The 24,408-nt window shown below is 34.8% G+C and overlaps 1 protein-coding gene across 6 annotated transcripts in view; it reads left to right on the top strand.

Annotated features, from left to right (window-relative positions):
• Positions 1-24,408, top strand: part of ERBIN (erbb2 interacting protein) — a 117,086-nt gene that overhangs the window by 76,277 nt on the left and 16,401 nt on the right. For 3 of the 6 annotated variants that reach the window (XM_050986537.1, XM_050986535.1, XM_030237569.2), the window contains 15 exons: positions 1,283-1,339; positions 5,355-5,418; positions 7,010-7,084; positions 8,361-8,505; positions 8,992-9,064; positions 10,140-10,269; positions 10,605-10,720; positions 11,711-11,780; positions 12,948-13,047; positions 14,501-14,622; positions 15,206-15,376; positions 16,155-16,337; positions 18,573-18,690; positions 20,395-20,578; positions 21,376-22,894. In XM_050986537.1, the coding sequence (XP_050842494.1) occupies positions 1,283-1,339; positions 5,355-5,418; positions 7,010-7,084; positions 8,361-8,505; positions 8,992-9,064; positions 10,140-10,269; positions 10,605-10,720; positions 11,711-11,780; positions 12,948-13,047; positions 14,501-14,622; positions 15,206-15,376; positions 16,155-16,337; positions 18,573-18,690; positions 20,395-20,578; positions 21,376-22,894 (3,127 nt within the window). The remainder of the gene's footprint in view (positions 1-1,282; positions 1,340-5,354; positions 5,419-7,009; positions 7,085-8,360; positions 8,506-8,991; positions 9,065-10,139; positions 10,270-10,604; positions 10,721-11,710; positions 11,781-12,947; positions 13,048-14,500; positions 14,623-15,205; positions 15,377-16,154; positions 16,338-18,572; positions 18,691-20,394; positions 20,579-21,375; positions 22,895-24,408) is intronic. The other 3 variants (XM_050986536.1, XM_050986533.1, XM_050986534.1) reach the window with 2 other exon arrangements.

Raw genomic sequence — 24,408 nt, 5'->3', positions numbered from 1 at the left:
TTCCACTTATGTTCTAGGTGAACAGCAGTGCTATTACCATGAATGGGGTTTTTATTAGGGTATTCTGTCACCACTGATAGGATATTGGGGTTTAGCGGTTTCTTTTTTTTTTAGAAGTTGGAGGGAGGAGGTTCTCCTCCAGCATTTGCTACCAGATGGTGAGTGCTGCTTGCAGTGCTGGGCTGCACTGACCTCTCTTCCCTTTCAAGGTGACTCTTACATTCTTAGGTTATTTGTGGGCATGGCAGATTGCTGCTTTCCAACTGAGCAATCCAAAATGAGTGAATATTTAGAGGAAAAATAAATACTGTTTTCTGCTTTCTATTTCTACACAAATTACTGTTCTTACCACTTAATAAAAATTAAGATTTTTGTCTCTGTCCTTACAATGCACTAAGTTAAGCACCTTCAGGAAAGACTGGTCTACTCACCAAGCTCCTTTCTGATTCAGTGACCTTAATGCCCTATTCTGTGTTGTGTGAGGGCTGTCAGTGGGTCACATGTAAAACTCTTGTCATTACAATCCTATCTGTATTTAAAATAAATCAGTTTCTCAGTTTTTTTTTTAACAAATACAGCTTTGTCACTTCTGTCCCCATACAAAAAATTTCACTGGGTGTGGTACATTGCATGTATGTCAAGACTGCTTGGAATTTACCTTGTCTAAGCAGTTGAGTTAGGATTTAGAGGTTATTTGTCTTGCAGTCAAGGATTTACTGGAAAAAAGGTCAAACCACCTTGACCTTTTTGACAGAAATGTCAAAGTGGATTCAAAAGCTGACTAGAGAGAGAATATGGATGGAAATCCAAAATTAATTTAAAGCTATCAGGTGAAAGACTATAGGAATTCCTCAGATAAGATTTTTTTGTATTAAACTGTTTGATACATTGCCAGTAGCAGAAATCAAGCATCTTTAGTTGTGCAAAGTGATCCTAACTTTCTGTTACTTCCTGTGTATTTTCATTATGATGATAACATGTACTCATAATTAATCCAATTAAGTGTTTCAAAATTTTTGAGTTGCAGGAACAGTGTTCAAACAGGTGCAGAAAAGCAGGCAAAATCTATATTGTTTGTTGCTTTACCAAAATCAAGCTCCAGCCAATGAATTTAAAATAGCATGCTAATTTTGCACCAAGGTTTACCTTAACGTTACAGGAAAAAAGATTTCAAACTTACAGGTTTTTTTTTTTTTAATTCTACTGTGTAAGTAAGGTCAGAGATTGCTTTTGTCATTAAATACAGAATATTGTAATAATTTGTTATGCCTTTCTGTTACAGATTAACTAAACTCCAGATATTGGAACTTAGAGAAAACCAGTTAAAAATATTGCCAAAGTAAGTATTGTATAGTTCTAGAAATTCCTACAGCATTTGTTTTAACATTAATCTATCGTAACATTAATCTATCGTACCTCTCTCCTAAAATTTAACATTTTTCTAGTCCCTGCCTTGCAATTCTCACTTAATTCATTAAACAAGCCTAGGCTGATGGTGATGCAGTTCCTGCTGTTTCTAAGAACAAGGGCAATGCTCAGTATTTTCTGATTGGGACTCTGGAACTCCAAGCAGGATACAAGAGGTCCATGAAGAAAGAAACAGATCCCAAAGATTGGATGTGAATAACCACCCACAGAGTCATGAATATGTTGTGGTGTACTGTAAAAGTGATCTTTCTTGGGTAGAGTTGCTGTTTTTGGTGGATGTAGGAAGTTTTGGTGGAGAACAGGTGGCTCTAACAATTCAATATTCACTCTGTCCAATTCTTGCTAGGAAGCACTTGAATGCTGTAGGCTGAAGTGGAAGCTGCCAGCTCTTCAAATACAACAGCCAGCTTTTTTAGTGACTGTAGCTAATTCTATGTGTAAGACCTGATCAAGGGTTATGTTCTTTTAGGATCCCCTTTTTAAGTGCCTACATACTGTACTGTGTAATCTGCAGTATAACAAGCCAGAACTCCTATCTAGAATGACGTGTACAGCATCAGAAAGTGTGAATTTACATCTTCAAAGTGTGAAGCATTCTGTGTTATAAATACTCTCAATTCTATTCAGCTCTCTCTGCTATCATTAATTTTTAGAAGAAAAAAAATACAGGACATCTAATTTAGAGTGGTAGCTCTCTAAATTAAGTTAGTCCCAACTGAGAAACAGTAGCTATAATTAAAACTTATAGCTAATAGAGATTTTGTTTATAAGATTAATCTGACCTTAATTGCCATAATTAACTCTAATAGCATGAATTACATTAAATATTTCTAAAAATGTGGTTTACTCTTGTAGTGATGAGACAGTAATATGTGCTTTAGTGTGTTTAAGTCAAACATACCCTCTGTTAAAGGTGCTGGGAAACTTTTTGTTGACTTCAGTGTTTTGAGAGTTCTGTTCTTGATTGAAAACTAAACAATAACTTTCATGAAGAGCTCCTCTGTTCCATAATAATCTATGGTACATGCCAGCTTCATTATTTTATTCTGGCACTCTTATAGAAGATGCAACACAGGTTTAAAAAGTGTAGGAAATTCAAAGCAGTTAGTAGGATGCAGCAGTAGGTCCTAATATTTTTGCTATAGAATACTAATATATTTCTGGTTTTCCTGTGACTCTCATCTTTCTAATATTCTTACAGCAAATTCTTTCCTATTTGTGATAAGAAATTTTGCAGCATCAAACTAGCCCTCTTTCTGAGTAAAACATGCACATAATTTTTGACACTAAAGTACAAAATGCTTGAAAGAATGTTAATCAAAATGGGTAATCAGTGCCAACACTCTACATCAGCCTTACATTATGCCAAACTTTATGCCAAATATGTATCATTTTGTTAGGAGCTTATCCACAGCCAGAGACTGCAAGTGGCAGCATTATACTGCAAAACAGCTGGATGAAACTATTTCCACTGAAAGGAAAGCAAAACCACAGAGACTATTTTAGAGGCATTTTTCTGATGGCTAAATTGGAAAGATGGTCCAGTAAAAATATGGTACTTTTTTTTTTCATTTATTAAGCTTCTATGGCCTAATTGTCATTAAAAAGAGTAAGTGTTTTAGAAAGAAGCAGGTTATTTGAGAGTATAATTACAGTGATGCAGGGCCCAATCTTACCATCGTGCACGCTCCCTTTGAATTGTATGCCATTTGATAGAAGCTGTACTGTTAACCTTAGTGAATCTGTCTGTACACAACAACAGAATTTGAGACATAATTTAGGCTATCTGATCCCTTAGTATTGAGTTGAATTGATGCCAAGTTCAATAATATGAACTATGAAAGAGCCTTTCAGTTTATGGGAGGGATTACCAGCACCTTGTCAAAGATAAAAATAGGTGTAACTCCATGATCTAGTTAATGTTTGTTTCAACATCATTTGGCTTTGAATTTTCCTGCTACCAATAACATTATTGGAAGCCTTGTTTGCATTTTGTCTGATGGTATTTCTCTATAAACAATACAGAAAAGCAAGCAGATATTAATCCTAGAATATCTGATAGTGCTATTACGTAAACAGGAAGGAAAGCAGGGAATATTTTGGAGACCCTCATCTTGCAAAGACATTTGTGTATGTTTAGTCATTGACCGGATGTATTTGCTAGATCACAGGCATTTGGGCAAAGGAGAAAAGGGCCCCAAATCAATAAAGTTAACTTGTTATCCTGTCATTGTTACATAACATTGGTTTGCATAATGTGGTCTATGACGTTGCAAAAGCTACAGAATGCTATGTTAGATTCTTCGAAAGGAGTTCCTCAACAGTGCTTCTGGGAGACTCTTTGGAGCAAATTTGTTAGGAACATACAGCACTAAAATTGATGTGGGCATGGTCTCACAAAGCTTTGAGAGATCAATCTTCTGCAAGATTTCAGAGGGACTCAGTTTAGTTAGCAATTGAAAAAGAATATTAGCTTACTGATAATCATCCTATTCATTAGTTTCAAGAAATGAGGGAATTCTTAGAGTCTTCTGAAAATAGTATTTTAATGTTTTATTGTTTTGGGTTATTTTCCTTCTCTAGCACAGTAGGAATGTTAGCTAGAAGCTTTCCTTCAAAGCCTGTGTATATGATTTCTACAGCACAAAAAAGGCTTCTGCTGCTTTTGTCTTGGTCTTGTTATTACCTATTTATGCTGCATTCCTTGTTTGTCCCTAGCTTAATTACTCCAATGTCGTGGAAATCAAATTTCTAAACAAATGTCGAGTCTCCTTCTTGGAGATGATTCCATGAAGAATATTAATAATCACATTAAGTTACTTTCAGTAAATATGACATTGTGCAATATATTATTTTTGAACTGTAGGTTCAGAGCATTGTAGATCTCACCGAATTTGAGGAAAAACTGAAGCTTTGAGTAGCTGCGTAGAGCATCTTGTGCTCATGCAATTGCTTCTTGAAGAAATTAGTGTGATATTCTGACAATATACAAGACTCTACCATTTAGAAGCTCTTGCATTTAATTTTTCTGGAATTTTATAGTATGTACACAGTTGCAGTTTATATATGAAAGTTTTAGATACTAATAGTTCTGTGAAAATGTCTTATTAAATGAATAAATGAATATGTTTTCATATGAGGGATTCACACTCTCTTAAAAAAACACTTCCAGGTAGAACTGCTGTTGACTGTGAAGTACCCATTGTGACCACATGTGCAGTGGTAGATAATCTCTATGGAGTCCCCAAAGAGACATTTTGGAAAAATGTTTCTAAAACACAGCTTGAAGTAATGAATTTTACTTTTATTTCAGACATTGATTTAGCATTTGCCATAAGTTAGGTTAAAGAGTATTGATGTGTCACAAAATCCAATTTAGTAATCTTATTTAATGTATGACTAGAGAAATAATTAGAGTTCCAAACCACATCACATGGAAGTAATGTAGCAGCCTGGAGAGGTACAAAGGTGGTGTTGCATACTGTGATTCAACAGTGCTCTTCTCTATTTTAAGTGGTCACAAGTCTTCCTTTGAGAAGAAAACATGTAGTTAACCAGCCTTTGACTGCTGAAGGGACATACTGTGGCTGGAGGTGAAAAACTGAACCACTCAAAAGAAGAGATGCACCACTGTGTTACTCTTTATCATGAAGATTTCTTTACTAGACTTTAGTTTTTGCATGTTTATTGTGCAGCCTCAAGTGTCTTGCAGTGTACGCTTTGTGTGACACTCAGCAGTCTGCAGGATCACTAATAACTACCTGGTTGACCAGTGTGTGAAAAATTTATCTTTAACTAGGTATCATTCCAGTTACACAGTAGCATCACTACTTAATACTGATTATTAGATTTTTGTAAATCTGGCATATTTGATGTTACTAGTATTTTCTTAGACCTAATTCTTTATTAATCCCCTTCCTATGCAGAACCATGTCCAGACTGACTCAACTGGAGAGACTGGACTTAGGAAGTAATGAATTCACAGAAGTGGTGAGTTTTGCCTTAGTTAAAGAGCTCTACATCTTTTATAAATCTTCTTATCCTTTGATCTGCTTTTAACAAATATGAAAACATAAGCATCATCTTAAGAGTTCTGCTTCTGAGCATTATCTATACCTTTTGCTACTTTATGGAGCCTGTTATAAAAATCATGTGTGTGATGTTATGAATGAGGGTATATTTTTACTCAGTTTTAAAATAACACTCTGTTATATAGTGTGGTTACTGTACTGGTAAATAATTAAGAGTAATATATTTCTGAATTATAAACATAATTGTTAGGCTTAGAATAAATTCTAAACACTTATTGGATATCATGTATTGAATATTATAGTTTTTTGCCTAACCTGCTTTTATTATTGTGCCCCATTAGATCCAAGGGAAACTATATTAAATTTGAATGTTCAAAGCAGCATTTACAGTTGAAGTGCTCTGATTTTTCCTTCAGCATGCATTGACTTGTTTCCTGTTTGTGTTCTCACAGGCAAATATATCTTGTATTTAAGGGTCACATAACATCTCTCTGCTTTTACAAATATTTTCCGGGGTAAAGGAATTAAAATAAAGTATAATGAAAGTTGCTGACCTGCAACACAATAGTCAAGCATTTGTGTGCCAGCAGTAGAACATGCAGAGCTGAACACTTCCCTGGTGATATGGTTTGGAAAATAGGGGAGTGTATTTAAGGAATTTTTTATTATTACAGTTAAACATCTAGCTCTTACCATGACTGCCATATTCTCAGCACAGGGTATACATTTGTGTGGGAGTCTTAAACTAATGTTTAAATTACATGTTCTTCTTGGAAAGTTAGTTAGTTATTGGGAAATAAAGTTATTAGGAGTCAGGACCACAACTTCAGCAGAAATCCTGTCTATTGACTGTAAAACTAAATTTACTTAGCATTTATCTGAACTTGGCTATACTTATTAAGGTGCAGTAGTATCTCTTTTGTATTGCTTTCTCTGGAGGGAAATTTAAACAGGGAAAGCATATGTGACGTGAATGTTTACGAAGGAGGGGTCTTTCCTGATAAACAAGATGCTTTTTACAATAAGTTGTATTGGAAACACAATCCTGGACTTCATTTTATGCATGGAGTGGTTAGCTTGTATCATGGAGATGCACCCCTTGTTGATAGAAAAAATGAAGTTTGTTTTGATTTTCCCCCAAACCAAAAAATCACCGGGGTTTTTGAAAAACAGGTCTTCTGAGTTGATGAAATTTAAAGGTTTTTAGATGTTCTCCATCAAAACTGTATATGTAACATGCACTTAGAGGGTGTGCCTGTGGAAAAAGAATATTTTCTGTAAGAAGAACAGAAACCAAACCAACAGAAAGCCTTTCTCTAAAAATTATTTAGTGCTGTGGTCAAGTTCTTCAAAGTTTTTATATATCTGGTTATATATTTTCATTTCAAAAGTGAGTTATCTGGGTTTTCTTTGATGACCCAGTGAAAAAAGTGGGTATAACAGCTACAGTAAGACATTACTAAAGTTGCAATAGACAAATCACTGGAGATGGTTTTGCCATTCACTGGGGATGTTTCATAAGAATTTTTTAAAATGGCTTCCCATTACAGCCTGAAGTACTTGAACAACTGAGTGGATTAAAGGAATTTTGGATGGATGGTAACAGACTAACACTTATTCCTGGGGTAAGTTCTTTTGCAATGTTAAACATATAGTATTTTAAATTACACGGGTACTTGCTTTGTCATTGATCATGTACGTTGAACTTGTTATGTAATTTTAGTGTTACTTAAAGCCAAAAGGATTAATGGCACTTGAGTGCTTAACTAGTCCACTTAAAAATTATCACTGATCATGAGAGCCGAGTTCACAGCTTTTTGGTGGGGTTTTTTTCATTGAAAGTTATATATTTCTCACCTAAAAATTATGTTGCAATTAAGGAAAACAAGTAAAAGTCTTAAATCAAATTTAGGTTTGAATAGCCTTTCCAAAAAGGGATTATTCTATGTTAGATAGCAAGCAGGAATATATAGGATAAATATGTTGTGTGGCTTTTTACTGGTCACAGTTGTAAAAGAGCAGTACCAGTTCCAGCACTGTGTAAACAGGGAGCATAGTCAGTTCCTGAGAAAACAGTCTGTTGGCTTTATATGGGTTCCTGACATCTTTCGGGATTACATGTGGTCCAGGCTGACCTATTATTACAGTACTTGAGAGTCTGTGCTTAAGTTTTAGCAAACTAATAGATGAGTATTTGAAATTTGGGAAGCAGCTGGCTTGTTTTCAACCTTAAAATCACTAGCAGTCGTGAAATGTGGCCTTCCTGCCTGATCAGTAGTCTTTTCTACTGTTTTTCCATCAGCTAACTCTTAGACAGTTGACTGGTTTGATTGTAAAATATGAGCTGAACAGTGTTTTGCAGTAAAATAAAACTGTATTTCTGAGAGTGAAGATTTCAAAAGAGTAGTGTGCATGAATTTTAAGCTTATACTTGGTTCATGTGGAATGGTAATACAAGCTTATATTTTGCCCTGTTTCTTTCAGTTTAGTACAATTAGGGATTCATTGTTGTTTTTGAGGATGCAGTTTTATGCAAAAGGCAAAAATGAGCATTAAAAGTCTACTGGAACATAATGATGTCCTCACATTATGTTTCTCTTTCTGAAGTCTGTTCTAAAGCTTCAATTACTTGATTCATGGTAACTAATCAAACCGTTGAATGTGCAGAAGACTAACTTTAGGGACATGAAGAACTACTGTGGGGGTCTCTTGTGTGTAAAAACATCAGCTGTCCTTATCTGCACAAAATACTTCATTTGAAAGTTTGTATATTTTGCATAAAATTGTATTTCACTACTCTTAAGTCTTTTCCTCTGGCATTACACTTGGGAAGTCAAATCTGCTGGAATTTTTTTTTCAACTTGCACTTTTCTAGATTGCATTATTTTCTCTTGCTTTTAGTTCATAGGCACTTTGAAACAACTGACATACTTGGATGTTTCTAAAAACAACATTGAAGTAGTCGAAGAAGGTATTTCAGGTTGTGAAAGTCTGCAAGACCTCCTGTTATCCAGTAATTCACTTCAGCAACTGCCAGAGTCTATTGGTTTGTATTTTAAGTTCATTCCTGTTGTTAGACGCCTGTAGTTCAGATGCAGAGAACTTGAAAATACAAAAATTACATTCTAGATCTGTTTCATTTGAGTAGAAGTGCCAGTTCTTGATAAAGCTGTAATGTGTGGCTGAATAATAACTTAAAATTGGTTTGCAGCATTTTTTGCTTTATACAGTAGTTTGTAAATGGATGAAAAACTGCTGTCTCTATCAGAAAAAAAAAACCAAACAATTTCTTTTTCTCCCTTGCCCCCACTTGCCTACCCAAATGGTTGGCACATTGTAAACTGGCAAACAAGTTCTGTAAGCTCACCTCCTTATTTCCTTAGGAATACAGCACTATAGGCACATCAGGGAATAGAGAAGATGTGGTGGCTTGCCCATAATATTGGTTTTTTTTCCCCTCTTAATTAAAAGTTAAGACTCAGCTTAATGAATGCAAATGTCCATTTTGATTTACTTGTTCCTATTGTTATAGGTTCTCTGAAAAAGGTGACAACACTTAAAATTGATGAAAACCAGTTAATTTATTTGCCAGACTCCATAGGAGGGTAGGTATTTCACCAAAATAAGAAGTTGAATTGCCTTTCTGAACACTCTTCTGTAACACTGGCTCCTCCTTCAGAGTTTTTTTAATAACTACTTGATTTAATTTCTTCTATGTTAGTGCCCTAATACAATTTAAAGCAAGATTTTTCATCTTAGTTCTGCTTTGCAGTATATATGTTCCTATTACTTAATACCAAAGGACATGTTGCTCACTTAATGCAGCCACCAATCTATAAAACAAAAATTGAGTGTGACAGAAAACAATACTACAAGAGTCAGTTAGCTTTCTGAAACTGTTTTTTTTTTTTTTTTGACAGTAACATGGCTGTGGTAGATATTGCAAATGATTGCCCAATCTCAAAAATCTTGTAAAAAGTAAATATTAACATGTATTTATTTTTTTAATATATATATGGAGAATTTTCAGCTGTCCATCAGCAAGTTTTTTAGTATGTATTTTGGTGTTCAGCAATTTAATTTAAAACTTGCAAATGATAGCAAAAATAATTGGCTCACAGTTAAGTGCTGTACAAATGTACAATGTCTTCCAATTTGTTTTCATATTTTTAAATTAATATAGCTTATCTTTTGTTGTCAGAGTTTACAAAGTACTTCTTCACTGCCAGATTCTTAGGTTCATGGTCTATAACGCTTGAAATTCTTTGCTTGTTCAGAAGCTGCACTCAGCTCTAATTTGACTATGATCTATCCCATTCTGAATGTTTTTAATGCCTTACACTGGCATGTTGTCATGCAGTACACAAGCAGTCAGTGTTGGTGGCCTCACTGTTTTCGTTGTGAGGACAGTGTAAAAGAGATTTTAAAAAATTAAGCAAGCTTGAAACAGAACCAAAAAACCTGCAATCAAGTAACAGGAAAAAACACCTACCCTAAAACATATTTTAGGCCATCAGTAAAGAATTCTTCTTGGATTTTAATTCCATAGGGTTTATTTTGAACTACATTTATGATTAATAATTAATAATGATATTAACTTCATTTAAACTGTAAAGTTTAAATTATTCAATTAGTGTTGGATTAATTAATCTGTATAGAGGAATTAATTTATTTTTGCAGGTTAATATCAGTGGAAGAACTGGACTGTAGTTTCAATGAAATTGAAACATTGCCTTCATCTGTCGGGCAGCTCTCAAATATAAGAACATTTGCAGCAGATCATAACTTTTTAACTCAGCTGCCGTCAGAGGTATGTATAGAATTGTAAGTCTGTAAAATGAGAATTTTAATGTGTTTATATAGTCTGTACAACTGGTGAATAACAAGTTACTAATTTTTGAGAGGATTTTCTTTGTGTACGTTTTTAAAGGAGGATGTATGCAAATATACAAGTTTATAAATAATGAAATTTGATTTTTTTAAGCAACAAGTAGGAATTCGTTGATGTGTATTGAAACTAAAAGGTTTAATATGTAAGAATAAACTTTCAAGGTGAAATAGCTTCCATACTAATTGTTTTTAAAACTTTCATAATTATGTTGTGAAGATGAATTAATTCTTTGTGTGTTTTCTTTTTTTTTTTAGATTGGAAACTGGAAGCATGTAACAGTGTTGTTTCTGCATTCTAATAAGCTTGAATTTCTCCCTGAAGAAATGGGTGATATGCAGAAATTAAAAGTCATTAATCTGAGCGACAATAGGTTTGTGAATGCATTTAATTAAGTAGAAGTTGTATAAAATGCAGCAATAATGTAGAGGGATTGTTATGAATACATTATGGCTATCTTTCCTTATCTCACACGTAGCCCAGAAGGTGACTGAGATGTATTTAATGGATTATTGTCGTATTCTGGATCTTGCAGCTCCATTATATTAAGCTGTCTTTATTTTAATGGCCTGGCAAGTGCATTGAAGTGCAGCTTCACTACAGTCGTGATAGTTAGCATCCATTTTTTAAGGAAATTACTTTGGTTATTTTCATAAAACTCTTTTGATTCTTACTTAAAGTTTAACAGTTTCTTGAATTACATATGGAGCATCCAACAGTATCATAGTTGGATGATAGTGTAAAAGACCTTGGTGTTCTGTGCAAGGGGGAAAAAGTTGTCTTTTATTAGAGATGGTCACGTTTAGCTTTGGGGAATTGTTAGTTTATAGAATTGAAGTGTACTGGGAGAGAGAACTAGCAGAGCTCTCCATCCTGTTCTGTCAATCCAGCTTCTCTGTATGCTGTCTGTAGCTTGATTTATCCCTTAATGCCAGAGCACCCATTATCCATGACAGCCCATTCCCCATTCATGTATCATTTAGGAAAAAAATAATTTTCAGGTTTAGCACACTTTTCCTTAATTGGCATGTTTACTGACAGCTAAAATGGTGAGGATTCAAATTTATTAATTCATGTTAATTGTCGTTGTATTCAAGTCACCCAGTTTAGTTAAATTCAGGTCACAATGTCAATTTTTTATTTTAAGCTACTTGCTATACTGGGCAGACAAGTTTTTCTTGTTTGGTTGTTTTTTGTTTAAATTGAATTTAAATTACATGTTGTAGCTTTTCAGCCCTCACTATTTATTAATTAAACTTCATAAGAAAATGTTCTTTAAACAATCCTGCATTAGTCTGTAAAATATTTTAAAAGTCTTAACAGTATGACTAAATGTACTTATATAAATTCTTGTAATTTACAGACTGAAGAATTTACCATTTACTTTTACCAAACTGCAACAACTCACTGCGATGTGGCTATCAGACAATCAGGTAAGATTTTTTAATATTGAAAATAAATGATTGTTGACTTCATTCCTAATGGGATTGACAAGAACAGAGCCATCTGTTAAATAAAGAGACCTAGTACTCTGTAAATCAATACTTTCTTGACATTACTATGTCAGTTCTCCTTAAGTAACCAATAATAAGCTTACGTGTCTGTGGAGGCTCATAATCCTGGAGAAATTCTGTGCTGTGAGGAAATGCAGTTTAACAGATATTGGGAAGTTTTTTGGTTTTGTTGTGTTTTCTCTGTGTTTGGTTGGGTTTTTCTTTTGTTTGTTTGGGGGGGGGTTGTTTTCTTTCTTTGTTTGTTTTTGTTTGGGGTTTTTTGGGATTTTTTTTTGTTTTGTTTTTGGGGGGTTTTTGTGGTTTTTTGGGTTTTGTTTGTGCAGGCTAATTTACTCAGGTGAGTTTAGTGCTTGATAAGCTTGAACATGTAGCCTGCTGTTGCTTTCACAGCTACACCAGTGGGAAAGCTCAGCATGCCTGGTTTTGAGTTTGGTTTCTTGCACACCTTTGAACTGTGACTGTTCAACTTTGAAGCTGTTAAGCAATAACTCCTGTGCTTGTATTTTTCCTTTTCATGAAAGTCCTTGATATTATGCTGATTTTCTGAAGGGCATTAAAGTGTACAGGGCTGTCAGAAATCCAGTAGCCTCAGATGAGCACTTTGACTAAAACAGTAATTTTAAGAATCTTCTGCCTTTCATTGTAAGGGGTGGAGGATGTTCAATATGGTGTCAAAATGAAAAAACAAGGGTGCTGAATTTTTGTCTTTGATATGATTTTTAAATAATAAAAAGTTTTATTTATTTGCAGTTTTAAATAGCTACATATATCTATGCATTTCTGATCAATGTGCTTTGGGATAGTAGTAAGTATCAAAAAGAAACAGGGTTACTTTCTGACTATCTAGCGTTTTCTTTTCACAAAAGCTGTTCCTGACTTTGTCCTCAGTCAAAAAGTCTGTCATCAATCTTTGTGAAAATTATTCAGAGGAGAAATGGTTTAATTCAAGGGAGTGTAGTCTTCAAAGTCATGGGACAGGCATGTTCTGTGATATGTAGGTCGTATTTACTTTTATATATATATATATATATATATATATGCATATATATATTCTCATAACATAGCCTTCTTTCATTTACTTTCTAGTCTAAACCACTTATCCCTCTTCAAAAAGAAGCTGACCCTGACACACAGAAAACAGTACTTACTAATTACATGTTCCCTCAGCAACCAAGGACTGAGGAGGGTAAGGAATTTCTGAAATTATCTGTCACGGTGATCACTGTTGAAAATAATAATGGGAAGGCTTCCTGCTAATATGATTTTCACTAAATAATGCTTGAATACCTAAATGCTTAAAGTTTGGAGTATACTTACAAGAGATGATAAGTTGTGTCTGATGAATGAGAACACTAATTTATTGAGATTTAGATGTTGGTAAATTCTAGGTAAAACTGTTTCAGAGAGTAAGGTGAGAAATGGACTGACAGGAACATGTTCTGTGGTGGTTGCCACTCCCAGCATGACATTCCTTCCAAAAGAGCCTAATGGTTTGGGGTGAAATTCTCTTAAGCAAGTGTTAGCTTCAAACTAACTATTTTAGCAAAATGTTTCCTTCATTACCAAGTATGTATTTTTTGAAAAGTACTTAGTATTCTCTGGTTTATTTTGAAATTGGAAAAAAAAATCAGTTCAGAAAAAACATATTGTTCACATGTAGTTTGAACTTTTTTTTAAAGGTTAGGTTCCTAGCTTTTGGTCAGAAACTCATAATGATAGTGAAATTTATTAAAATATTTTCAGATGTGTTAAAATTATAAGTTTACCCCTTAAATGTAGGGTAACAAATATTCCATTGCACTTACTAAACCCTAAAATTAAGTGTTTTTCTATGTCAGGTCTAGAAGTGGTTAATATGAACAGTCTTGATATTGCCAGTGAAGGATACACACTTTATGGGTGGTAGTGGCAAATTTATTAGACTGTCATGCTAAAAGTAAATCCTGGCTGTTTTAACACCAAGACATGCTAAAATAAGAGACATCGGGCACCTGCAAGATTTTTTTAATGTCTTGTAAAATTAAGCAAGAAATGCTTGTATCTGAAGCCCCTGTCAACTGCATAAGTGCTGCAAAATCATGCAGATTAAATTAACCTCCAGTTTTATATGCTTACATTGCTTTAGGATAAGTAAAAATGCAGGTTTTTCTCACTAAGTCATTCTTAGTTTTCATTTTTAAATTTTTATTAAATTAAATAAGATGAATGTTCTTACCTCTATTTAATGATTTTAAGCACTGATAATAGGCTATATATAAATCTATACAAGTATAATTCATGTTTATATATATATGCACACACAAATACATTATTTCATATTTATATATAGAATAAAACAACTCAGCAGAGTTCTGCTGAAAATTTTCGAATGTCAATGTTAAGACTAGTGTACAGCTGAGCATATAATTTTCATTTTAAAGATAGGGATTTTTCTAATATAAAAGTACAGCCAAATGCATAAAGCAGTGGCATTGCATCTAATCTTTAATTAATGATGCAGTTAGTCTTTCATCTTTTTATTAAAAAGGATGAATACAAAAGCACACAAATCCCACTCAAGAGAAAGAAAAAGAGTATATTTTGTTTTACATAATGTAGCCTATTATTATAGGAGCTTCTTTGGTTTTTTTTTTTTTCAGTTATGTTCATATCTGATAATGAAAGTTTCAATCCATCTCTGTGGGAGGAACAGAGGAAACAGCGTGCTCAGGTAGCATTTGAATGTGATGAAGACAAAGATGAGAGAGAGGCACCACCTCGGGTTAGTATTGAATTCATTTCTGCATACGTGGTGCTTCCCTCCCTCTTACTTCCACCCTTAATCTCAGCCTTATCCATACTTTGGTTACGGGTTTCACTCTGCTGAATAAATCAAGTCATAAGTTCAGAGTGTCTAGCAGGATGAAACACTATGGTTTGGATTTTTTTGTTGTGTTTGCTTTTAGTGTGAGCATTATTTGGCCAAGTCATTTTCAGCAGGGCACAAGGGAAGAGCTGAAGCTGATACTTGGCAGTGTAGGCCTACCTTGGATACTACCTGACTAATGGTGTTGGGGAGAATAAGTGGGGAAACCATGATAAATCCTGGTTTTATTTTGAGTAAATTACAGTTTGCTTAATTCTTGCTTGGAATCATTGGACATGTTGGGGGAAAGAGTGAAAGTGATTTGTAATCTTGCCTGGTTGCATAAGCTTATGTCTGCCTCAGTGCTGACAGACTTGAGTAGCAAGGTGGAGATTCTAGAGTATTCATGGTGTGGCCTAATTAATTATTTGTTTTAAAGCTTATGTTTTAGTTCTGATATTTAAATAAGTGTAGAACCTTATTGCCTTTTGTTACACAGGAGGGCAATCTGAAGAGATACCCAACTCCATATCCTGATGAACTTAAGAATATGGTCAAAACAGTCCAGACAATTGTACATAGACTAAAGGATGAAGAATCGACTGACGATAATGCCAAGGAGTCAAAACGAGAAGTCCAGACAGTTTCTGTAAAAGATGTTGGGGTAAAGGTTAGAGATAATGTTATCTTCTGGTTTTGCATAAAATTCCAAAGACTAAAGTGTCATTGATTCCTTTTAATTCTCTCTCTTTTCCCTCCCCTCTGATGCTTTAGCAAGAAAAATTGTTAGATTACAGAAACAGTTTACCCTCCCCCACCTAAGGAGGTCTGTAACAAACGTCTGGTTTGTAGTAGCAGTCTTCCTCCTGCACTAAGAACAAGAAAAGTGATCCAATTCTCAGGCACATACAAACTGTGGATGTGTTAAGGAGCTGCCTTCTTTGGTTTCTGGAGGATGGGATCTTTGTCATCCTCTGATCCTCTTTAATTCGTCAGACTTCACAATGAAATTTGGATAATCTCAAAGGCTTTTACTGCTCATGACTGAAAGCTATGTGTGGTAAGAAGCAGTAATAGCAGAATGGCAAAAGTGACCCAAGTCTCTAAGAGCTTGATGCAGCATGATAGAAGATAGGACTACTTTTGGTGCTCACATAGAATCATTGCAGTTATTGGCCTGTTTGATTTTTTTTCATATGACTGGAAATATAATGGTATATATTGACATCAGTAAGGATAAAAGCCAGACTGATTGACATAGGGTAGGGACTTTAGCTTAGTTATCTATTGTGTTTTCTTAGCATTTCATACCTGGTGCATTCTGTTCTTCATAATTTCAGAGCTCAGATTTTTCGATTCCATGTTTTCCCAGAATATCTAATGCTGGATCTATATGTCATTAAAAACGTTTCAGGATGCTTTCTCTACTAATACTCTTAATTTTGTAGACCTCAGAAACTAGTTCAATAAAGAACAAAGCCGATGAGAGAAAGCAATATTCAGCAGGAAGCTCTGTGCAGAAGCCTAGTGAACCAGAAGCTGAGCACAGCACTGCAAATTCACAGATGACTGCACTTGTTAAAACCTTGCAGAACACGAAAACAACTGTCAACCATGAGGACATGCTTGAGGTATGGCATTGCAATGAGCATTATAGCAGTCAGAAATTGTGCTCATGTTGTATTGAATTTGTTCTTCTGGGAGATGAAAATTTCTGTTGACAATAGGAGAAAATTGCCCTCCATAAATGTTGTAAATTCAGATGGTTTTCAATACAGTACTTTTTTTGCTTCAGATTTTTTAAGTAAAAGTTGAAATAGCTAATAAAAAGTTCATAATAAAAGATACATTCATTTAAAGAAAAAATAATGTAAACTCAGTTAAAGATTGATATACACCATGAAAAAAGTGATACTTTTGTGGAATTGCCCAGTTGTTTGACTGTCAGTACTTCATTAAATAATCACTTTTAATTGTTGCTGAAATGAGGAAATGTCAGATCAGTGGTAGCAGTAAAATCTTTCTGTATCCATGTGATTATACACATGCATTTCAAATGAAATGTGGAAAGTGGTTCTAAAAATATTTATTCCTCTGTATTTATTAGTAAGCTGTCAGGAATATTACTTGGAATATACTTACCTCTTACAGTGAAGGATTTGAAACTTTTGAACTATGCATCTCTCTGTCAAACACCATGTATTTATTTATTTAGAAAGCTTGAGATTTATGACAAATTTTGGAAGCTGTCATTCAATCAGTTCCCAGTCATGACCTGTAAAATACTTTTTTCACCAGTGAAGTTTTCTTTTTTTTATTGCCTGTTTTGTGTTAGCTGTGGAATATGCCTATATCATAACGTGAAAAGACTTGAGTCACAAGCAGTTGTGGTTGTCACTGGCTACTTCCCCACTAGTATGTTCCTGCTTCTACATTCTTTTTAAAAATACTAATATTTCTACATACTTTTTAAAAATACTTAATTCTTTTAAGATACTGTATTTACAGTATTTATGTATATTTAAAATATACTTTTTTTCTTTAATTTTAAAATGTGATTTCAGGATATCATGATAGTTGTCAAATGATAGTGACTGAAATTTTTTGTAGCTGTAGTAAAGTACACAAGTCAGGTACAGTGACATCCTTGTTTCAGTGTATTTCCTTATTTCCTGCTAGTAATACTGTTGCAAGATCCAGATAGCTAAATGTTGCCTGTGTGTAAGCTTTTCATTTCAGCATCGATTACACTTCTCTGTCACATGCAAGAGGAAAGGCATGTGGTAGTTGCAGTGAACAGGTTGGTTGTTTGTATTGTAGAGAAAAGCAGGTGGATTTTTAATTTTTATTTTTAATTAGGACATTCATAGCTTGTTTGTTACGTTTCAGTCAGGTTTGTCTTTTGTGCAGACTCAAGAACTGGCCAGGTAATTCATATCATGGGAAAGTAGTGCTCCAATAGGTTCCATGCATTAAATGTTCCAAAACAGTAAGAAAAAGTGAATATTGGCAGACTTTCTTTGCAACATGGATTTTGTAGCAGGAAAATGTTTACTAGAAAGAAATTTCTGCTTTGAGGAAAGGTTTGCTGGGGTTTCTTCAAAATATTACTGAAAACCATTGAGTTTTGAAGATAAATGAATATTTATCTTCAGAAAGAGGGCTGCAGTAGGAACTGAATCAATTGCTTGGCTGCTCTTGCAGCAGCTTTGTCTATTAATCTCTCTCATAAGTGCATTGAGTTCCATCTTTTGGTTCAGAACTAGCTTAAATATATTCAGTACTGCTTTTTCTCTGCCAGTGCTCTTGAAGTTAAATTACTTCCTTTTGGAATTTACCCCTGGCAAGCTACCTTTACTCTGTTTCTGTTAGATAGACTAGGCAAGCCAAGCTCCTTCAGCTTTTTCTCACAGCGTACCTCTCCATTCCTAGGATTGTCTTGGTCATGGCTACTTTATAGCTGTTTCAGTTTGAGCTCTTTTCTTCAAAACCAATACCAGCTGCTCAGTCTGCGGTGTTTGCTGGTTCAGTGATCACTTTGTGACTTGGTCTCCACTGGATGCTCTCTCCAGTGGTAGAATGAAGGCTTCATCTGCTTGCTCCAAGAAGTTTTTTGCTGTTAAAGTTACCTGAGTGTCATCCCACAGAGTTCAGCAGTGACAATGCAAATCTGCAAGTACTGCTTCTTAAAGAATTCAGTTGACTTGCACTACAGATGCACTACAAAGTTGTTTTGCTTTGCCTATGTTATGTGGCTCATTTATCTTTTTACCCCTTTATTGTTTAGTGGGTGATAGTTTAGACAGCATTTACTTACCTTTGAACTTCTCTTCAAAATGGACACCATAAAGCTGTTTTTCCTTTAGCAGGAATCAGAAGAACTCTCCTCTGATGAAGAGATGAAAATGGCAGAAATGCGACCACCACTGATAGAAACCTCCATAAACCAGCCAAAAGTAGTAGCCCTGAGCAACAGCAAAAAAGGTAAGATACCATAAAAAGCATTGGAAGTGTTTTGTGATTTCAATGATTTCTTGACTCAGAGTGGCTAGTTTTTCAAATTAAATTAAGTAATCTTAATTTGTATGTTTTAAAACCAAGATTTTCCTCGTTAAGCAATGAAAGTGGGAAAAAACTGCATATACTGGAGTGCATTCTTGAGAAATCTGTGTTGATATTTTATTTTTCTTGATTCTTGTCAGTTTAAATCAGACAGGAAGAGAAGAGGTGTATGTTTTGGGGGGAAGTGGTATTTATATTAGAAATACTCTGTAACTCCCCCTTCACCCAGATTTTGTGAATTCTTGCTGTGATAGGCAGCTGCTTTAACTGCTGCTATAGGTAGTATAGGCAGCAGTATCACTTATTTAAATTTCTCTACAGAAGCTGTGCTCTCTTCCTAAGGTTTAAGAATAATCCTTTCTTGTGAACACTCTTTCTCCAGAGTTATTTTACTCTTTTATTTTTCTTTGCTCCTCTAGCTTGAAAATTCTGAATCTGTTTTTTTATTAACTAAATTTTGTATTCTCTGAAATATAAATTTAGTCGGGGTAATAATTTCTTTAAGACTAAGAAATGGCAAAAGATTCAGAGAAAACATGATATAGAAAGAGGATAGCGAATAATATTTTGCTTCATATGATATCCAAGTTCAGTACTTCCAGGACAAAAAGCTTTTCTGGACATTAGATATAAAAAGGTGAGATTTGGTGAGGAGAACCCCATGGTGGAAGCAGGAAGTCTGAGGATCACATACGGATGAAAAGGTTGATGTTTACCAATGCTCTCCTTGGATCTTTTTGTCTGACTAAAGTACCAGGTCAAAACTTCTTTCTTGTCTCTGAAGACAGACATTAGTTCCACAAAATGTATGCGTTTGGCATCTGTAACTGGCTTGAAGCAAAAATTTAAATGTATTTGTTTCTACACTCATGTCAGAATCACGGCTGCCTTGAATTCCCCCAGAGAAATTATTTTTATACGGATGTAGTATGTAAGTATGCATACATTATGCAAGAATCAATGTGCACAGGGGTAAATTACTCTGAAAATGTTGTCCTAAGGGATCTGCAAAGCATGGGAATGCATTAAATTCAAAATCTGCAGAAGAACATTTTTCATTGCTGATTTTTTACTTTACTAAAAAGCTATACAGATCTTATCCAGTGATCTAGATAGTTCCAGAGTACTTGTTCTAGTTAATAGCTTTAATAATGATAAAATAATCACAATCAGGAGCAGTGTACCCTTTCAAAATACTGCATGTGAAGCAATGTGCTTTGTTTTCTTAGAAGCCAATAGACTCATGTAATGGACAATTCTGAAATCCTCATAGTATGATAATTAAGTATGACAACAGAAGTATGATTTGATAGATATTTTAAGGACGTATTCAGTAATATATCACTTGTGTATGACAAAGGAAATGGGAATAAAGCAAGAATTTAGTTTTAATTAGCAGATAAGGACTGTTTACATAAGGCCAAATATTTTAAAAGATAGAAACTATTTCCAACAGTATTTTGTAAGTGTAAATGAACTTTGTGAAGGTGTTACCTTACATTTTCGTTTCTGGTAATAAGAATTACTGAAAAACAAAAGACAGATTCTAAATACTACACATACACATATGAAATGGTTATTAATAATATCTGTGTGTCTAACTAAATTGGCAAATTTTTATTTCAGATGATTCAAAAGATACTGATTCCTTATCAGATGAAGCTACCCACAATAGTAATCAGAATAACAGCAACTGTTCCTCTCCTTCTCGAATGTCAGATTCTGTTTCCTTAAATACTGACAGTAGCCAAGATATTTCTCTCTGTTCTCCTGACAAAGAAACACATGCTGCTGTTCTATCCAAAATCAGGTTTGTAAGATACTGTGGACCACTAAGAAAATACATTAGAAAATGTTACTTAATGTTTTATACGGTGTTCCTTCCTTCAATTCATTAATTTATCATTCATTAAATAGTTAAAATGTCAGTGTTTTATAATAGGGTTAATAATGTTCTGTTAGGGTTAATAAAGTTCTCAAAAAAAAAAAAAACTTTCAGAGACTAGCTGTAGTATACAATACATGTTTCTCGTTTCTCTTAATAATAGGGTGTAATAATTTTATCTTTTTAAGTTTTTATCCCTACAAAATACATCAGTATGCCATTTTAAAAGCTCTCTGGTTTTATTTGCTTAATTTTGAAAATCAATTTGATTGCTAACATGACTATTAAAGGTTCTTAAAAACTTACAAAGATTGGAATTACAGGTTGTTACTCTTCTAGGAGTTTTAGTTAAAAAGTGCCATTTTTCATAAAAACTGCTAATACAAACAGGAAAATTGTCCAAAATGGAAACTAAAGAAATTAATAAAAAAGTAAGTTATTATCACTTTGTACTTCTTGACACTTTTGAACTGTTTTTAATTATTCTTGCTGAGTTTAAACAAACTTCTGAAACCACATGATGTAAAAACATTGCCCAAATGAGCTCTTTCTGTAACATATTTCTTCAATATAAGATAGCAAATAATAAATCTGTTTCTTTGTCCTGTTTTGTATGCACTGCATGTTTACATGTTAATGGTAATTTTTTTCTAAAATGATACTTAGAGAAATACATTAATTCTTAGGAGAATTTCTTTAAGAGACATCTTTTTTTCTTCCAGGCGCGAAGATGAAAATTTGAATAATCTCTTGCAAAATGGAGGAGAATTGAGTATTACAGTAGAAGAAAAACTAAATGTGCAGGAAAAGGTTACAAATTTGTCTGAATATGAATTGAGCTTTGAAGAAAGACTAGGCCTGATAGGAAAAGGTGTTGATCTAAGCACTCCTATGGAGGAGTCTCACAAATTAGACCAAATAAACATGAATATCAATAAACTTGTTAGTGAAGAGGCAGTGCCAGTTCCTCTAGAAAAGTTAGAAACACAGAAAATGGTTTCAGTAATGGGCTTTTTGAATAACAGCACAAAAGAAGAAAGTGAGCACTTGGAAAATGAAAATAAATATCGTGTAAATAAAGTAAATGGACTTGCTGAGGAAACAGTACAGTCTCCCAGTAAAGAAAAACTAGCAAAAAGCACTACAGTTGATGGGGATTCTGCTGAGCTGTCTGTTTCTAGAAGCACTGAAGATTTGTCTCCACAGAGAAGCGGTCCTGTGATGAAATCTCACAGCATCACAAGTATGGACAGTGGTGGGTTGAAAATCTATGATACTGTAAATGAGAATGGATCTCAACAACCAAGCTCAGCAGTAAAATCTGGATCAGATACTGCAGATGGAAAAAACATAGTCCGAAGTAAATCTGCTACTCTTCTCTATGATCAGCCTTTACAGGTTTTTCCTGGGTCATCATCATCATCTGATTTAGTATCTTCTACAAAAACGGTGTTCAAGTTTGACTCAAATCATAATCCTGAAGGTGCTAATGTAGTGAGGGGATCAGTGACAGGCGGTGCACAGATACTCTGTGCTCCCCAATATAATATTCAGTACAGCAGCAGTGCAGCAGCAAAAGATGCCTTGTGGCCCCAGAAAAACACCCAAGTAGAACCAGGCACTTTACCTCCTTCACGTCTGCTTAGGTCTGAGAGTACAGAAACTCCCAGTTATGTAAAGCATTCTGGCAACATGAATTTTTCCAATCATAACAATGTCCGGGCCAGCGCTGTGTACAACACTCACCAGCGGATGGCTGGGAGACACGCAGATCTGTGGGCTGTTCCACCAGGTGACAGACTGCTCCCAGGAGCAACCAGGCACACGCTTCAAAGGCAGAGCAGTGTATCTTCTACAGCTTCCATAAATATTGGGGATAGTGGATCTTCAAGACGAGCCCAAGTTCCTGAAGGAGACTACTTAACATACAGAGATTTGCATTCAATGGGAAGAGCTGCAGCGGTGATGTCGGGACAGCAGAGGCCTCTCTCTGCCCGGACATACAGCATCGATGGTCCCAACGTGGCGCGGCCACAGAGCGCGCGGCCGTCGGTCAGCGAAATACCGGAAAGAACTATGTCAGTCAGTGACTTCAATTACTCGCGGACTAGCCCCTCCAAGAGATCAAACCCAAGGGTTAACTCCGAGCACTCGTTACTAGACCCTGCAGGAAAAACTAAAGTCCCTCATGACTGGAGGGAACAGGTGCTGCGACATATTGAGGCTAAAAAGCTAGAAAAGGTAAAAACAATAGTTGTAATTTTTTTTCTACTTTCTGTTACCTAGATATGGAATAAGGTAAACACTCTGTTTTGAACAGCTTTTAATTACTAGTGAAAATCTAATTTTGATCCTGCTTTAAAAAGGATAAATGAGTTTGTGATGAATATCTGAGAAACACTCAGTTGATAGACTGAATTAAATGAATTCTTCCCCTAAAGAAAAAAAAGATCTTTTCCCCCAAAGAAAAAGAAAGGCGCTGGTTTTTTCTTTAACATCATATTTGCCAGCTTAGCCAGATTACTTTTAAATACATTAAATAATGTCATACAGACCTGCTGGACTGCAAGGCCAGCTCTTTTAAGGTAATTTTAAGGTAAATTTTATTTTAGCTTTGTATTCACAATTTACTACAGTATTCCCTTACACTTCTTGATCTTTCTGTTCTGCCTTTTTTTTCACCCTATTTCTTCTCTTTAAGAATATGGAAAAAGAAAATCAGTAAAATCTATTGAGAAGTATAGGTCTGCAGCTTTAGTTGCTGAGGAATTCAAAAGCCATAATTATCATGTATTTGCCTTCAAGCCAGTTATCTTTTGAAGTTGGGTATCTGACAGATTTTTGAATGAATATTTATTGCTTGCTGCGAGATGAGAACACTTAAAAATCTTGTTCATTTCAGAAAAATCACAGTAGGTTTTGATATAAGTAGAGATGATGAACAGGATTATTTATGTTCTGTAAATGCCATCAAGAATTTGAGCTGATAAGTAGAGCTGAACAATTATGTATCTTCAAAGAATTTGAGTAGAGCCTGGAAGAGTGTAATCTGTGGTGTCCTGCTAACCCAGTTGAAAATATCATCACTAAAAATGGCTTGAATGATCATTTAGCCAGATCATGTTTCTTTGGAAGGGAATTAAGTATCCAAATGACATTGTGATTGGGCCAGTTAGATGGATTTTGTTTTTAGTTTCTAAGAACATAGTTTGCTTTGTAATTATTGTGGTAACTACTTGAATCTCTGTGATGAGAAATTTAATTGGAGATGGTTGGAGAAATTACTTTTAACTATTATTTTTCTTCAGAAATCCCAGTATTTGGGGGGAGGGGTTTGCTTTTTGTTTTTTGGGGGGGTTTTTTTGGTTGGATTTTTTGTTTCAAATTGCAGAGGTTCTGGTGACAGAAGGGGATGGGTTTTATTTTTTATAGACACCTGCACAAAAGCTGTACATATTCTTCTGATCCAGGTGGTCACCCGCAACAGGAAGTGTCTTAGGGTAGTACTGTGCTGTCATGTGGGGACCCATTGTCCCAGAAGATGGTCACTAATCTCACCATCTCTAATAAAATGTGCATTCCCTCATTTTCCATTCTCCTGGATGGATGTATCGAATCTTACATGAAGTGACAAAAGAAGCAGAAATACCAACAATCCTTGAATACAAAGGGAAGCAGAGCTTCAGCGCCCTGCTAACGCAGTTGTCTGAACCTTGTTCATTGGCATATTAGGAAAAGAATTTAATACAGCAGTG

The sequence above is a fragment of the Serinus canaria genome, chromosome Z (genome assembly GCF_022539315.1).
Source record: "Serinus canaria isolate serCan28SL12 chromosome Z, serCan2020, whole genome shotgun sequence".
Taxonomy (NCBI): domain Eukaryota; kingdom Metazoa; phylum Chordata; class Aves; order Passeriformes; family Fringillidae; genus Serinus; species Serinus canaria.
The sequence above is the reverse complement of the archived record's forward strand: the minus strand, read 5'-3'. Positions and strand labels throughout refer to the sequence as shown.